General features: G+C 36.2%; 1 protein-coding gene across 13 annotated transcripts in view; it reads right to left on the bottom strand.

Annotated features, from left to right (window-relative positions):
• The window catches only part of ABHD12 (abhydrolase domain containing 12, lysophospholipase), a 145,239-nt gene that overhangs the window by 52,517 nt on the left and 77,199 nt on the right, over positions 1-15,523 (bottom strand). For all 13 annotated transcript variants that reach the window (XM_056813794.1, XM_056813795.1, XM_056813798.1 and 10 more), the window contains one exon: positions 1,138-1,243. In XM_056813794.1, coding sequence (XP_056669772.1) covers positions 1,138-1,243 — 106 coding nt within the window. The remainder of the gene's footprint in view (positions 1-1,137; positions 1,244-15,523) is intronic.

The raw sequence follows: 15,523 nt of genomic DNA, 5'->3' as shown, positions 1-15,523 counted from the left end.
ACATCTCCCTTGACTCTCTGTCCGGAATTGCATTCCCCCTAGGGCTCCACAGAGTACTTTGCCTCACACTGAATACATTTTGTCACATAACCCTGAATTCTGGTTTCTTTTGCTAGTTGTTTCCTTTTGCTAGACTTTAAAATCTCTTTTAAGGACAGGGGCTCTTTCTCATCTAGACTTTGTATCTTCTCCAGCACCTAACAGGATGCTTGGCACACAAATGGGCATTTAATAAGTGTTCAACACATGTCCAAATATAAATACAAACTACTAAATACAACTAATGACCTTTGCTGATGCTAATTATCTACTACCCAAGATATAACAAAGTCAACACAGAAAATACTACCCACAGGGGCAGTCAGGTAGTTCAGTAGCTAGAGCCAGGCCTGGAGACAAGGAGAGATGGGGGATGAGAGAGCCAAGCCTCTGCTGCTGTGTCCTCTGACAACCCGATAGAAAAAGTGCAGGACCTTCTCTAGGGAAAGTGTGAGCGCTGACTGCTTACTGGAGAGGGTACGTGTGTGCATCTTTCTTTAGGTAGTCAAGAGGGAATGTTCAGACTAATAATGGAGTGGCACTTCTCAGAAGGGGAGCATTTCTGCCTCCTTCAAAATCTCACCTAGACTGGAGCATAGTTATACTGAAGCCCTGTCACAAAAATTTTAATGGGACAAACAACACTCTGGTCCATTCACAAAAAGGATCTGGGGAGAGAGGCCCATGAGAGAGGGCTTTCGATCCTCCACAAGATCATTCCAGGATCACAGATTTAATGCTGGAAGGGACCACAGAGTCAAATACTGCAAGTCTCATTTTCCTGATATTATTAGGAATACCTGACTTTTATATAGAACTTTGAAGTCTAATATTTCTTCTGTTGAGCTTCACAACAATACTCTGAAGTTAATATTTGCCAATATGGTCTTCATTTTTCAAATGAGGACTCGAGGCCCATAGAGACCACACAGCAAGTGAGTGAATGGAATGGCTGGGTTTTAGTTTTGGGGTTTTGAACCCAAGTCCTCTGACTTCAAATCTTTTCACTGCACCACACCACCTCCCAAATCTAATTAAGAGAGAATTTTTGCAGAAAATTTTTAGCAATTCAGTGCAGAAATACAACTTTATACTTACCAGACTCCAATAGTTACTCCTTCTTCTGGCTGGAGGTAGTAATTATAGGTGTGATTTAAGCCTTGTTCCTGTGGCTTTTTCAAGTCAATAAAGTAGGGAACCCTCACTGTTGGATTAAAAAAAAAAGATTAGAGTTTAATAACTTCACAAAAACATACAAAGTGAGACTTTCAAATCATGCTTATGACTTTAATTAACCATATTACTCTCAGAGAGTCCCCAAGTCCCCAAACGCAAATTGGGTTTTTGAACAGAGAATGCTATGCGAGAATACTAGATGGCTGCAGATAGTTGAACACATAATTTGAAAATATCACTGGTATGAGGCAGTCTGACAGAGAATATTAACATTAATAACTATATTCATGACTTTATCCTTCTGAGAAACAAGAGAACTTTTATTTAATATTGTAATTTTTTAAAGACTTATCTTCTTTCCAAGGAAGAAGAGCAGTAAGGGCTAGGCAAGTGACCTGTCCAGGATCCCATAGTCTGGGGTCTGGTTTGGGGTCAAATTTGAACCCAAGACATGCCGCCCCCCCCCCATCTTTAGGACTGGCTTTCAATCCACTGAGTCATCTAGTCACACCCTAGAATTTGTTCTTATCTAAATAATAATTTAGTGGTTTTTAATATATTTAATAAATTGTGTGAAGCATCAATGATATTACCTTTTATTAGCTGACTATTTTTTAGATTATAATGATTCACTACTGTTGTATCTATAATGTTTTCTAAAAACCTACTAATGGCATACTTCTGAATTACTTTTTATTTACATCTCAAACATCATTGTATTTTGCCTGTGTTAATTTGTTTTATTAAACAGTCTCAAGTAATGTAACTGAAACCCAGAAATATGAAATGATTAATGTCTAAAGGCATCTAGGGACAAAGTAAAAGAGCCAGGGACTTAATTCATTCATATTCCAGAACTTATGGGAGAGTGAACTATGCTGTTTTCTGACTTTACATTTCTATCCTTGACCTCTCTCCTGAGCTCCAGAATTATTTATCCAACCACCTACATGATATTCCACAGGCACTGCAAATGCATTATGTTTAAAACCAAACATGTTATATTTGCCCCTATATTTATTCTTTCTGGTTTCATTATTTCTAGTCATGGCACTGCTTTCATCCCATCTCCAGAAATTTTTATTTCATCTTTGATAATTCTCTCTCTCGGACCTACCATATCCAATTAGTAACTCAAACTGTTGACTGTTCCATTGCCAAAAAGGGAGGGGGATATCATTTGGAATCTAAAAATTATACATATAGAATCTTTTAACAAATCTATACAACTTAAAAAGATTTTTTTAAACTGCAAACTAATCCACATTAGTCTTTGTCTTTAATATTTAGAGCTCAAAAGGACTAATGTCCTCATTTTATATAGAGAAACTGAGGCTGAGAGCAGTGATTTATCCAAGGCCACCTAAGTATCAGAGCCAGGATTCAAATCCAAATCCAGTTCCCTCATGATCATCCACATGGAGAATGGATTTTATACTCTTAGAATCTCGCAGGATTCTGTACCCAGGCCTAGCTATCATACCTTCTAAGTGGGACTCTGAAAGGAGGTATCCAGAGGAAGAAGACAAAGCCTGAAGGCGATCTATGTCAAAGGATTTTTCTAGAGTATAAGTTCAATAAGTCAACAGTGTATAGCAGGTTGACTAAAAAAAGGGTAAATGTGACCTTTGTATTGAGAAAGGTATGGCATTCAGAACAAGCAAGAAGATAGGATCATGCCCTCAGTCCTGCCTGGGGACAACTGGCTACAGCATGGTGTTCAGTTCAGGGCATGTTTTTGGAAGACAAACTGAAGAGAACACAGAAGAGGATAACCAGAATGGTGTAGGGGCTCAGGAGCAGATTAGTAGAGGATCAATGGGAGGAGTTTTTAACCTGGAAAAAGAGAAGACTTAACAGGGGACACAACAGTTATCTTCAAATATCTGATGAGCTGTGAGGGCTGCTTCAACTCAGAGTAATGGATAAAATGGATCAGTTAGAGCTGTCCAAAAGTAAAAAGGGCAGTTCCACCAAGTACTGGGTTTACCCCACTAAGAAGAAACTGTTTAAATGGAGATTTTGAGCCTTTGGACTCCATTCCCCAGAAGTCCCTTAGTAGTTCCCAAAATTCTCTTTTCCTGTGTATTTGTGTGATGGCATTTAAGTGGCCATAACTCCTCCCTCTTCTTCTCTTGGACCTGCAACTGGGCTGAAGTCAGGCAGTTCTTTTGCTTAATTATTAATAAAACTTTATATAATATAATATTTAATTATAATTTTAAAACCCACAAAACTGAATGTCTTCTTCATCTGTGATCTCATAAGATAATTCTTGTTCAAGAATCAAGATTGAACAGATCTAGTATTCTTTCCACTAACACAATAACATCTTACTTAATCTTACCTAAAAAAGAGCAGATTCAAATTATTTCTTTAACTGTAAATCTAAGACATATTTTCTATTCTAGGAATCAAATCTATCCTGAAGTGGTGTACTTGCAACAAATTTACATTATAGCTTGTAAGCTACACCTAAGAACTCTTAATAGCTTAGAAATCTGGAACACATGTGTCTATAGGGCAGACATGTTAATTTTTGCCTTTGACATGCCCAGACAAAAGCAAGCTGTATCTAACACTTTTGAAAGTATGAAGCAATTAGAATAAAAGGAAGAAAAAGACAGGTTTAATTGACTGTAATGGGAATTTCTAAAAATGAACCATATCCCCTGGAAACTTGTTAGATGTACTCCAAAATGTTTCAAAAGAGAGGCTAAACTCTTAATTGCCTCTGAAGAGATTTCAAACGGACAATCTGAATGACTTATGGTTTGGGGAGATCATAATTTATAGGCATCCTACAAGATTTCTGAAAAAAGGATTAAAAATAATACAAGCAAGTTGTCAGGGCATTCTTTTTATTTTTTTTAAATCCTTACCTTCTGTCCTGGAGTCAGTACTGTGTATTGGGAAACACAAGAGGAAAACATAAAAATCTGTTTTATTGTTTGGGAAGGGAAAGGAAGAAAGGCATAGGGGTATGCCTATTCTTATTCTTAAAACTAATTAAACTATATTAACTATGTTACTAAACTAAAAACTTAAGCAAATACCCCAATTCTCACAGCAGGAGTTCAAAATAAAATAGAGCCAGGATCTTTTGTTGTTAGATGTCCAAGAAGTCCTGAGGTCCAAGTAAGACTGATACTGCCAGCAGCCAAATACAAGGAAAAACTCCTTCCTCAGTTTGATCACAAGCAAACTTCTCTTAAGGTCTTTAGGAGAGCAGACTAGATCCTTCCAAGAGAGCCAACACACTGAGAAAACAAAACTGTTGGTCCATAGAATCTTCTCAGATCCACAGGTTCAGGCTCCCATGTAACCCTTGGTCACATGCCACTGTCAATCATCCATAGGTTTGCATTTCTCAGTTTTTGCACAGTTTTGCAAATTGCAAACCTTTTTATCCTCTATCACAGAGGCCAGATTTGAACCTAGGACCTTCAGTCTCTAGGCCTGACTCTCAATCCACTGAGCCACCCAGCTGCATGTGTTGTCAGGGCATTCTAAGGAAATTTATACTGCATTCTTTTGAGCTGTTTGTGATTATCCTATATGCTGATTTATTTATATTGGCTCCTAAGCAGAGATTTTAAAAGTTGGCCCCAGGGGACCCAAAAATAAATTTTTGAGAAGTCATTATGATGATGATAATAATAGTTATCAGGTATGTATTGACTGGGGCAGCTAGGTGGCATAGATGGAGTGTTGGATTTAAAATCAAGAAGACTCATCTTCCCAAGTTCTAATCTGGCTTCTGATACCTACAGGCCATGTGACCCCTAGACAAGTCATTTTACTCTGTGTCTCGGTTTTCTCATCTGTAAAATGAGCTGGAGAAAGAAATGACAAACCACTCCAGAATCTTTGCCAAGAAAACCCCAAATGGGGTCATGAAGAGTCAGACAATTAAAAAACAACTAAATAACAACATATATCGTCTATTATGTGCCAGGTATAGGTACTCTGCTTAGAACTTTACAAATATTATCTCAGAGAAAAGAATAGATTATATGGCAAGTAAGATCATTCAAATGTGTGATATGTTTATTCTAATGTCCTGCAAAAGCAGAAAGACTTTCTCTAAAAACGGAGTTTCCCTTTAGAAACAAAAGAAGTTTCATAATCGCAGCTTCAGTGGAAAATCGTTTTGATACTTTATTTCAAAATACATCAGACTATTTCACAAGTCATATACTCTTTGACTAGAACCTGAAAATAGATAATCTTCAGAGGCAACTAGTTGTCACAGTGGATAGAACATTGGGTCTTAAGTCAAGAAAAGTTAAGTTTAAATTTAGCCTTAGACACATTACTTGTGTTACTCCAGCCAAATTTAATTTCTTCAACTGTAAAATGAGAATAATAATATCAACCTCCCAAAGTGACTGCAAGGATCAAATGAAATATTTATAAGAAGCCTTTAGTAGGTTCTTATAAATAATTGTTTTCTTCCTTCATGTATAAGCTAATTCTTTGATCATAAGGAGGTAAGGTAAAAAGTGACTTTCCAATCAAATTTTTTAAGTATCCAAAGTACAAGACAGTATATATGCTTCAATATGATGCATACTAAGATTTTTGATAAATTTTCATTGAAGTTCAAATAACTATAAATACTTAATTGGAAAAGAATTGGGGGAAAAAAAAGGTGACTAGCAGTTTGTGACTAAAGCAGTCAGAAAAAAAATCACCAGAAGTCAAAGAAAAGAAGTTGAAATAAAATTTTTATAAATACATCAAAACTACTTAATATGATTTATACTTTAAAGGATTAATTTTAGAAGGTTTAAAAAATTAATTCAAACCAAGCTTTCTATACTAAAGACATTTAGGCATGAGAAGTCAAGTTATATACCCAAAGGATAGTCTTGTGTAATTTTCAAAATTTAGTTCCTATTTGGATGATCTTTGATTCTGGAACAGATCCAGTCACTGTATCATGGAGAAGCTCTACCAAAAAAAAAATACTCTTAAAGGAAATGGATCAAAGCACAAGCAAAGCAATTCATTAAATGTATTTAACAGCTTCTAGTTAGAACTGAAGGGAGTAAGATGAGCCAGGATGACTCAAAGTTTGGCAGCTAAAAGTCCAAAGGATACAAACTGGAATCTGTGTGTGTGCGCGCACGTGCACACAAAAGAGAGAGAGAACATGTCAAATACATGCTTTCTAAGGTCTCTTCCAAGTCTAGGATCTTATTCATTCTCTCTCTCTCTCTCTCTCTCTCTCTCTCTCTCTCTCTCTCTCTCTCTCTCTCAAACTCTTACCTTCCATCTTAGAGTCAATACTGTGTGTTGGCTCCAAGGCAGAAGAGAAGTAATGAGGGTTAAGTGACTTGCCCAGGGTCACACAGCTGGGAAGTGTCTGAGGCCAGATTAGAACCTAGGACCTCCTGTCTCTAGGCCTGATTCTCAATCCACTGAGTCACCCAGCTGTCCCCTCCTATGATCTTTTCTTAATTACAACTGTGAACTGGTTCTCTGTCTGTCTGTCTGTCTGTCTGTCTTTCTCACACTCACACACACACACACACACACACACACACACACACACACACACAAGAGTACACCATGATGGCTCCTAAGTATTGAAGGGAGGCAGCCTAATACCTCTTCTCTCTCACACTTTCCTTGTAATCCTTTAAACTCTGAACAAGCTCTGGCAATGTGTGTATCCACCTCATCAACCATATGGATATCCCTGGAAAACATACTGCCAAAGTAAGTAAATGTATTCACAGCATTCAAAATTTTTCCATTTGTTGTAACTGATGGTTTCCCATGTGGGTGGTGTAGTGCTTGTTGGTAGACAACCTCTGTTTTCTTCATATTAATTATCAGGCCAAAATTTGCACAAGTGGTAGAGAATCAATCCATATTGTGTTGCATCTCAACCTCAGAGGTTGCATTGAGTGCACAATCATCTGACATCAAAAAGTAGTGCATTAATTGTCCTTCCACTATATGCTTGGCTTGTAGCCTTTCCTAGTTAAGTAATTTATTGTCAACGCAGCAGTTGACTTTGATGCTGTTTTCATCCTCCTTGAAGGCATCCAACAGCATCCCTGAAAATATGCTAAAAAGCATTAGAGCAAGGATACTGCCCTGCTTATAACTAGGAAAGCATAAAAATGTGGTCCTTTATCCAGAACCTGTGTAAGTGTGCCATCGTGGAGCTGTTGTACAATATTGATAAACTTGTACCAACCAAATCTTGTCATAATCTTCCACAAGCCCTCCTGACTGATAGTATAAAAGGTCTTGGTCAGATTGATGAATGTTGCATATAGACCTCTGTTCTACTCCTGGCATTTCTCCAGGAGCTGTCAGCTAACAAACACCATATAGATCCTTCCTCATTCCTTCCTGAAGCTACACTAGCTCTCAGCTCGGAGACCATCTTCCGGGCAAAAGATCAGCCTATGAAGAAGGACTGGCAATAATTTTGCCAACAATGACTAAGAGCCCAGTGATTTGTTACAAGACAACCTATTTCCTCTTCCTTTATAGAGGTGGATAATGAAGGCATCCTTGATCTCTTAGGGCAATGATGGTGAACCATTTAAAGGGGTGGAAGGTGGGGAGGCGAGCAGCCCAACCCTGTGTCCCTTTGGTTTTCTAACCTCTGGCAAACTCTATGCTGGGGCAATGGCAGGTTCTAAGTGTCCCCTTTGGCACGCATACCATAGATTTGTCACCATGGTCCTAGGGGATAACATCCTCTTGCCATATAACCCAGACACACTAATAATTTGTTGGTAGGACTATGGAATAGTATAGCCATTTTATAAAGCAATTTGGAAATATGCAAATAAAGTGATTAAGATGTCCATATTCTTTGAACCAGACTTCATTACTGTGCTTATGCTCCAAGAAAGCTATTGATAAGAAGAAAGTTGCCATATACAACAAAATATTTATAGCATTATTTTTTATAATGGCAAAGACCTGCAAACAAAACAGATATCTATTAACTGAGGAATGACTAAACAGTGGTTTATGAATTATTACTGTGATGTAAGAAATGATATATGTAATGAATAAAGAGAAGTATGGGAAAATCTACATGAATTGTTGCAAAATAAAGTATGCAGAGCTAAGAAATCAGTCTATACATAACTAAAATGTGAATGGAAAAAACAACAATAAACCAAAAAATTAAAGTGAAAATAACAACATTGTAAAGGTAAGCATGACTTGAATGAAAAAGATAAAGATGTTTTCAGACTTTGTCAATATATTGATCACTTGTACTGTTTTATTTTTCCTCTTAAAAATGCTATTTGTTGATTTCTAGGGGTGGGGGGTTGAGCCAAGATGATGTAATACAGAAGACAGCTGAGTTCCCTCAACATTCCCCTCTGAACATGTTTAAAATGAGCCTCAAAACAAATTCTAGAGCAGCAGAGACAACAAAAGGTCAAAAGTGAGGTATTCTTCCTGCCCAAGCCACCATAAGATCCTAAAGAGACATGATATGGGGTAGAGCCTGACATTAAGCCCATGAGGAGGAATCACCAATGGAAACAGTAGATAGTGGCAACAGAAACAGTAACTGCTTTGGGAACTCTCAAGCCAGACAGAGCAAGTAAGAAGACCAAAGAACTGGTGAGAAGGATATTTATTACAGGGGGTTCCTTTGCTAGCACTGGACATTGTCTACATCTACATTGCATTGTCTACATCCACTTCTGGGTCACAGTTCGAGATAGAGAGGAACACTTTCCATCAATAGGGAGCAGAAGCTCTGAGGAGCTGATTTTTAAAAAAAAAGGCTTTTTTAAAAAAGCTGGATTGTCCAAATGGAAAAAGAGGTACAAATCTTACTGAAGAAAATAACATCTTAAAAAGTAGAATTGGTCAACTAGAAGTTAATGATTCCATGAAACATCAAAAAACAATAAGACACAGTCAAAAGGAGGGGGGGGGAATAGAAGAAAATGTGAAATATCTCTTCAGAGAATCAATTGGCATAGAAATTAGATCAAAGAGAATTTAAAATCTTATTGGGTTATCTGAAAGCATGGTCAAAGAATGACATCACAATTCAAGCAATTATCAAGGAAAACTGCCTCAATGTCTTTGCCTATTTTAATTATTCCACTTTTTCTATTATAGAAAATAAAAAGTCCTTAGAACTAATAAATAAAACTAAGAGCTGGGGGGGGGGGGCAACAATGAACTGACAAACTTTTTATTAATTTAGCTAAAAAAGAAAACCAAATTATAAGTATTAAAAATGAAAAGAGTAAATGCACCACTAATGAAAATTAAATTTCAGTGAACAAATAGGTCCATTATCATCAATATCATTCAATATTGTATTAGAATTCTAGCTATAGCAGTTAAGAAAAAGCAGAAGAATTAAAATAGGCAATGAGGAAACAAAACTATCACTCTTTGCAGATGAGATGATGGTATACTTAGAGAACTCTAGAGAATCAACTAAAAAACTAGTTGAAACAATTAACAACTTAACAAAGTTGCAGGATATAAAATCACCAGGATTTCTATTTACTACCAACAAAACCCAGCAGGAAGAAAGAGACAGAGAAATCTCATTTAAAATAACTGCAGACAACACAGAATATTTGGGAAGCTATTGCCAAGACAAATCCAGGAATTCTATGAGTACAATTACAAAATGCTTCTCATACAAATAATGACAGATCTTAACAACTGGGGAAATATTAATTACTCATGAGTAGGCCAAGCAAAATAAAAATGAGAATTCTACCTAAGGTAATTTACTTATTCAATGTTGTACCAATCCAATTACCCAGAATTATTTTAAAGAACTAGAAAAAAACAGCAACAACTCATCAGGAACAACAAAAGGCCAAGAATTTAAAGGGAATCAATGAAAAAAAAATGAAGAAAGTGGCGTAACAGTTACAGATTTCAAACTCTTACAAAGCAGCAGTCATCAGATCAGGAAGCTAGGTGGTAAAGTGCTGGGCCTGAAGTCAGGAAGTCCTAAGATTAAATCTGGCCTATGGCAAATCTTGCCTAGCCAAGTCACTGACACTTGTTTGCCTCAGTTTCTTCATCGATAAAGTGAGCTGGAGAAGGAAATGGAAAACACTCCAGTGTCTTTGCCAAAAACCTCAAATAGGATCACAATGAGTTGTACACAACTAAAAATGACTGAACAACAAATCATCAAAATAATCTTGGACTGGCTAAGAAATAAGAGTGGTGGATCGGTGGAACAGATTAGTTACACAATACACAGTGGTACATGAACATATTAATCTGTTATTTGATAAACCCAAAGATCCAAGCTGTGGGGTTTAAAAACTCAGTATTTGACAAAAATTGCTAGAAAAACTGGAAAACCATTTGGCACAAACTAGGCACAGATCAACTCACACTATATACAAAGATCAGATCAAAATGAATAAATGATTTAGACAAAGAAGGTGATCGTGATATCATAAGTAAATTAAGGAAACCTGGATAAATATTTCTGTAAGATATATCGATAAAGGAAGAGTTTATAGCCAAATGAGACAGACAAGATCTCAGGAAGTAAAATGGATAATTTTGTTTGCATGAAATTAAAAGGCTTTTGTACCAACAAAATTAATGAAATAAAAAAAGAAAGAAGGAAACTAGGAAAAATATTTTACAGCAAGTTTCTCTGACAAAGGCTTCATTTTTCAAATATATAGGAAACTGAGTCAAATTTATAAAAAAAAAAGTCATTCTCCAATTGATAAACAGTCAAAAAGCATAATAGGACAGTTTTAAGGAGATGAAATCAAAGTTATCAATAGGCACTTGAAAAAATGCTCTAATCACTACTGATTAAAAATGCAAATCAAAACAACTCTGAGGTATCACCTCACATCTATCAGAATGGCTAAAAGGAAAATGATAAATGCTAGAAAGGATGTAGAAAAATTGGGACACTACTGCACTGTTGTAAAGTAGTCCAACCATTCTGGAGAATAATTTATAACAAAGTCCAAAGAGCTATAAAACTGTGATCTACAAATACCATTACTAGGTCTATATCCACAAAAGATTAAAAAAATAGGGAAAAGGACCTACTTATATTTTGTGGTGGCAAAGAATCAGAAATTGAGGGGGTGGCCATCAGTTGGGATATGGCTGAATAATTTGTGGTATACAATTGTCGTGGAATACTATTGTACTATAAAAAATGATATACATGATGGTTTCAGAAAAACCTTGAATATATAAATCGATGCAAAATGAAGTGAGCAGAACCTGGAGAACACTGTACCCAGTAACAACAATTTTGTAATGATGATCAATAGTGAAAGATTTAGTTACTCTTAATCAATACAATGATCTAAAACAATTCCAAAGGAAGGACCCATGAAGAAAAATACTATCAACAACCAGAGAGAATTGGTGAATAAATTATGAGCACCGAGAAGCAAATGCTTTACACTTTATTTTCATGTTTTTTAAAAAATAACATGGCTGAATAAAAATGGATGCACACTTAAAAAAATTGGGGGGGGGATTTTTTTTTTCTATTTTCTTTTGTAACAAAGCTAATAGGGAAATGTTTTCCATGATTTCAAGATGAATTATGAATACCAAATTACTAATATTCTCAAGGAATGGGAAGGAAAGCGGAGAATATAATCTAAATTTTTTAAATTATTAAAATTTTGTTTTCCTGTAAATGAGAAATGTTTAATGAAATAAAAATGTTAAAAGTTGTCATTTAGAATAGCTCTGAGGGAAAGAGAAGATATCAGGGATAATATGATGATATAATAAACAAAAGACATCAGTAAAAACATAAAAAATACAGAAAGTACACAAAGAAAATCCTTCAAGTAATGAGGCAAAAATGTTTAAGTAAATCAATATATTTTCTACCAAAAAAAGAGGGGAATTCTACTTTTGATTTCAGTATCTATAAGTTCTTTAAAGAACCAAGAAACTCTAATTTGGTACCTAAAACTGGACTACTTATTTTAAAAACAATTGATGACAACAACTAATGGATAAAGATGTCCATTAATTTAACAGCTGAGAAAACTGGGACATAGAGGATTAAATGGCTTCCTCAAATCACTCAGGTAGTAAACTTTATAGAGATTCAAGACCAGGCCCTCTTTTACTAATACTCAAGAGCTTTTTTTAAACTCACCATGTTCCCTTTCTTTTGTATTTCATTTTATTTTTTTACACATTGATAAAATTTTTAATGTATAATTCATGTTCTCTCCTTCTCACTCTTCCCCCTCCTCAAGATGACAGGTAATATATGTTGTACATGTATTATCATACAATACAGTATTTCCATGTTCATCATGTTGTAAAAGAAGACATATCATTGACACTGGAGAGAAATTCATTGAAGAAATAAAGTGAAGAATGGTAGCTTCACCATGTTGCTTTTTAAAAAACTTTTTTAAACCCTTACTTTCCATCTTAGAATCATTAATGTGTATTGGTTCCAAGGTAGAAGAGCAGTAAGGGCTAGGGAGGCAATGGGGATTAAATGATTTGCCCAGTGTCACCCAGCTAGGAAAATGTCTGAGGACAAATTTGAACCTAAGACTTTCCATCTAAATACCTAGCTCTCTATTCATGGAGCCACCCAGCTGCTGTGGATGTGGGCCTGTCAAAAATAATCTTATGGCATAAAGGGAAAAAATCTAGTAGATAAACAGTGGCAGAATCTCTCTCTTTTGCACAAAAACGGTTTATTATAAACTTAATATTGAATAAATACAACTAATAGCATTTGCTTTATATTTACACTTTAATTAATGTTTTCCCATTAATTACTATTACTTTTCAGTCACTGCCTCTTAAGTTTCTATCAGGATTTTTTTCTGTTGATTCTCATTTATTTTTCCACTTATTTGGTAGTTATGAGTATGTATTCAATTCTAGTTCTGCATTTTTTTACTTTGCATCATTTCTCATAAAACTTTTCTGATTTCTATATATTTCCTCTACTTTTCATTCTTCATCATATTATATCCCTTTATACTAATATGTTGCAATTTAATAATTTCTCTAGTGTTGCTTCAAGTTTTTTAAAATTATAACTAATGTTAGAAAAGCTTTGAACAGATAATCTTTTGTGCATATGTGTGTTTGTTTTTGAAAACTTAAAAGTTTTAAAGAAGTAGAATTATTGGGTCATAAATCAAAATTTCTGTTATTTTTATAGCATACTGGCAAACAGCTCTCCTGTAAAATACACCAATCAGCAATAAGAGTACCTCTGAATCTCTACCACTTTATTCATTGCTAGATTTCTATCAGTCCCATGGATTAGGCAGTACCACAAATTTTCATCTCTGCTTTTTAGTGAAGTTGGACATCTTCCCAAGTAGTTATTAAATTTTTTTGTTTCCTTTTAACTATGTGCTTATATCTTCTCACCATTTATCTAGGGGCAGTTTCTTGGCTTCCGAGTTCTATCCTTGATCTGAATCTAACAATTTTTTTTATTAATTAACCTCAGAAATAAGACCTGATTATATAAGTAAAAGGGCATTAGATTTGAAGCAAGAGAATCTTATTATTGCAATTAAAATTATTTGGCCAGTCTGATTTTTTGGTGAGAATATCAATTTATTGATTTAGCTGGCATTATAACCAATAAAGTGATAGGTCAGAGGCTCTTTCAAATGATCAAAGACCCTGAATGCCCCTTAGGCAGATCTATAGTTTTAAGAGCTCATTATTCATAGTCCCAGAACATCTCATTGATAAATAGCTAATTAAGAGGTGATGCATCAAAATCTCACCTTTCCCAACAAAGGCCATTTAGGCAGGAAGAGAACCATAGGTCATTAGCCAGACTTTTTAAAAAGGGAGACATTCCAGGGATTCCTAAAAACAAAGAAAATGTAAAAATCTGTAGACTGCATGGTACCTGTGATTCACAAGCCATGGAATTTCCATTCTCTCGAATACACAGGAATTAACTGGGACCTTTCTAATGGAGGGGCCCCCAAGTAGGAATTAACATAGTCTGTGAAAAACAAATTCTCACATTATGAATCTCAGTTGCACAGCCTAGGGGTAGATCATTTCTCTGAGCATAGTTGTCTTCATTTACAAAATCAAACATAGGGTTAGGTCTGGGCTTTTTCCTCTGGGGTCTACACACTTTTTTTTTTGATAACTTTCAATATAGGGAGCCACTGGAGTTTATTGAATTGGGGGAGCAGTAACATGATCAAATCTGTGCTGTAGAGAAATCACTTCAGTGGCCACAGGGAACAGACTGAGGAGGAGAAATGCAAGGCAGACCTAGCAGCAGGCTACTGGAATAATCCAGGTGCAAAGTGATGAGGGCCCTTACCAGAGTGGTGGCAGCACCAAAGGAGGAGACATGACAAAATGAAAGATAGGCCCTGGCAGGAGCTTGGATGGGGGGAGGGGGGGCAAGGGGGAGAATGAGAGATGCTGAGGATGGCTGATGGGTTGGGAAGCCTGGGTCCCGGGAGGTTGGTGGCATCTGTAGGAACAGGGAAGGTAAAACACAGGAAGGGTTTGGGGAAAAGATAGTGAGTTTTATTTTGGACATGTTGAGTTTTAAGATGCCTACTAGAGATCCAGTTGGAGGTATCTGAAAGGCAGCTGGAGATGTAAAAGAGGAGATCCATAGAAAAGTGGGGGTGGGATAGTTAGATTTAAAAATTAAGTTAAATCTATGGAAGCTGATATGATCACCAATGGAAGGTAGCAAAGAGGGAGAAGGCAGAACCTGAAAGTGGCCTGGGTGTTGTACCCCCAAAATTATAGAAGTGTTTCAGGCAAACTGTAAGCCGGAAAATTCCTTTGCTCCCTTCCATCCTTATGATTCCTAACCCAAAACTTCTGATAACTCCAATAAAACCCTGAGAGGATTATCCTCCTTGGATCATCCTTCAGATTTGAGATGGACAGAGAGATATACCTCCTTGATACATCAACTTATATATCTCAGACATCCATCTGCCTTCTACACTATGAGGGTCACCCTCTATGTCTTCAGGCAAACCTCCCCCACCTCTCTGTGCCTTTGTAAAGAGTATAAAGATCTCAGACTTGGTGTGCTGGGGAAGGCAGCTTTTCCATCTATACTGTCCCCACTAGGAGACAATTTTCCACCTATGTTGTCCTCCTGGCCAGCACACCTAAACTAAACTAATAATTTTCTCTTTTTATTTTTAATTTAAGTCTCAGAGTCTTGCATTCTTGAAAAAGGTGTCCTTCCTGAACCCCAGAGGTTCACCTCAAGCCCCTCCCCCCAAAAGAAAGGAACACCTATAATTACAGCATGTGATCTTAGCAAAAAAGGAAAAAG

This window comes from Monodelphis domestica, chromosome 1 (assembly GCF_027887165.1).
Source record: "Monodelphis domestica isolate mMonDom1 chromosome 1, mMonDom1.pri, whole genome shotgun sequence".
NCBI lineage: Eukaryota > Metazoa > Chordata > Mammalia > Didelphimorphia > Didelphidae > Monodelphis > Monodelphis domestica.
The sequence above is the reverse complement of the archived record's forward strand: the minus strand, read 5'-3'. Positions and strand labels throughout refer to the sequence as shown.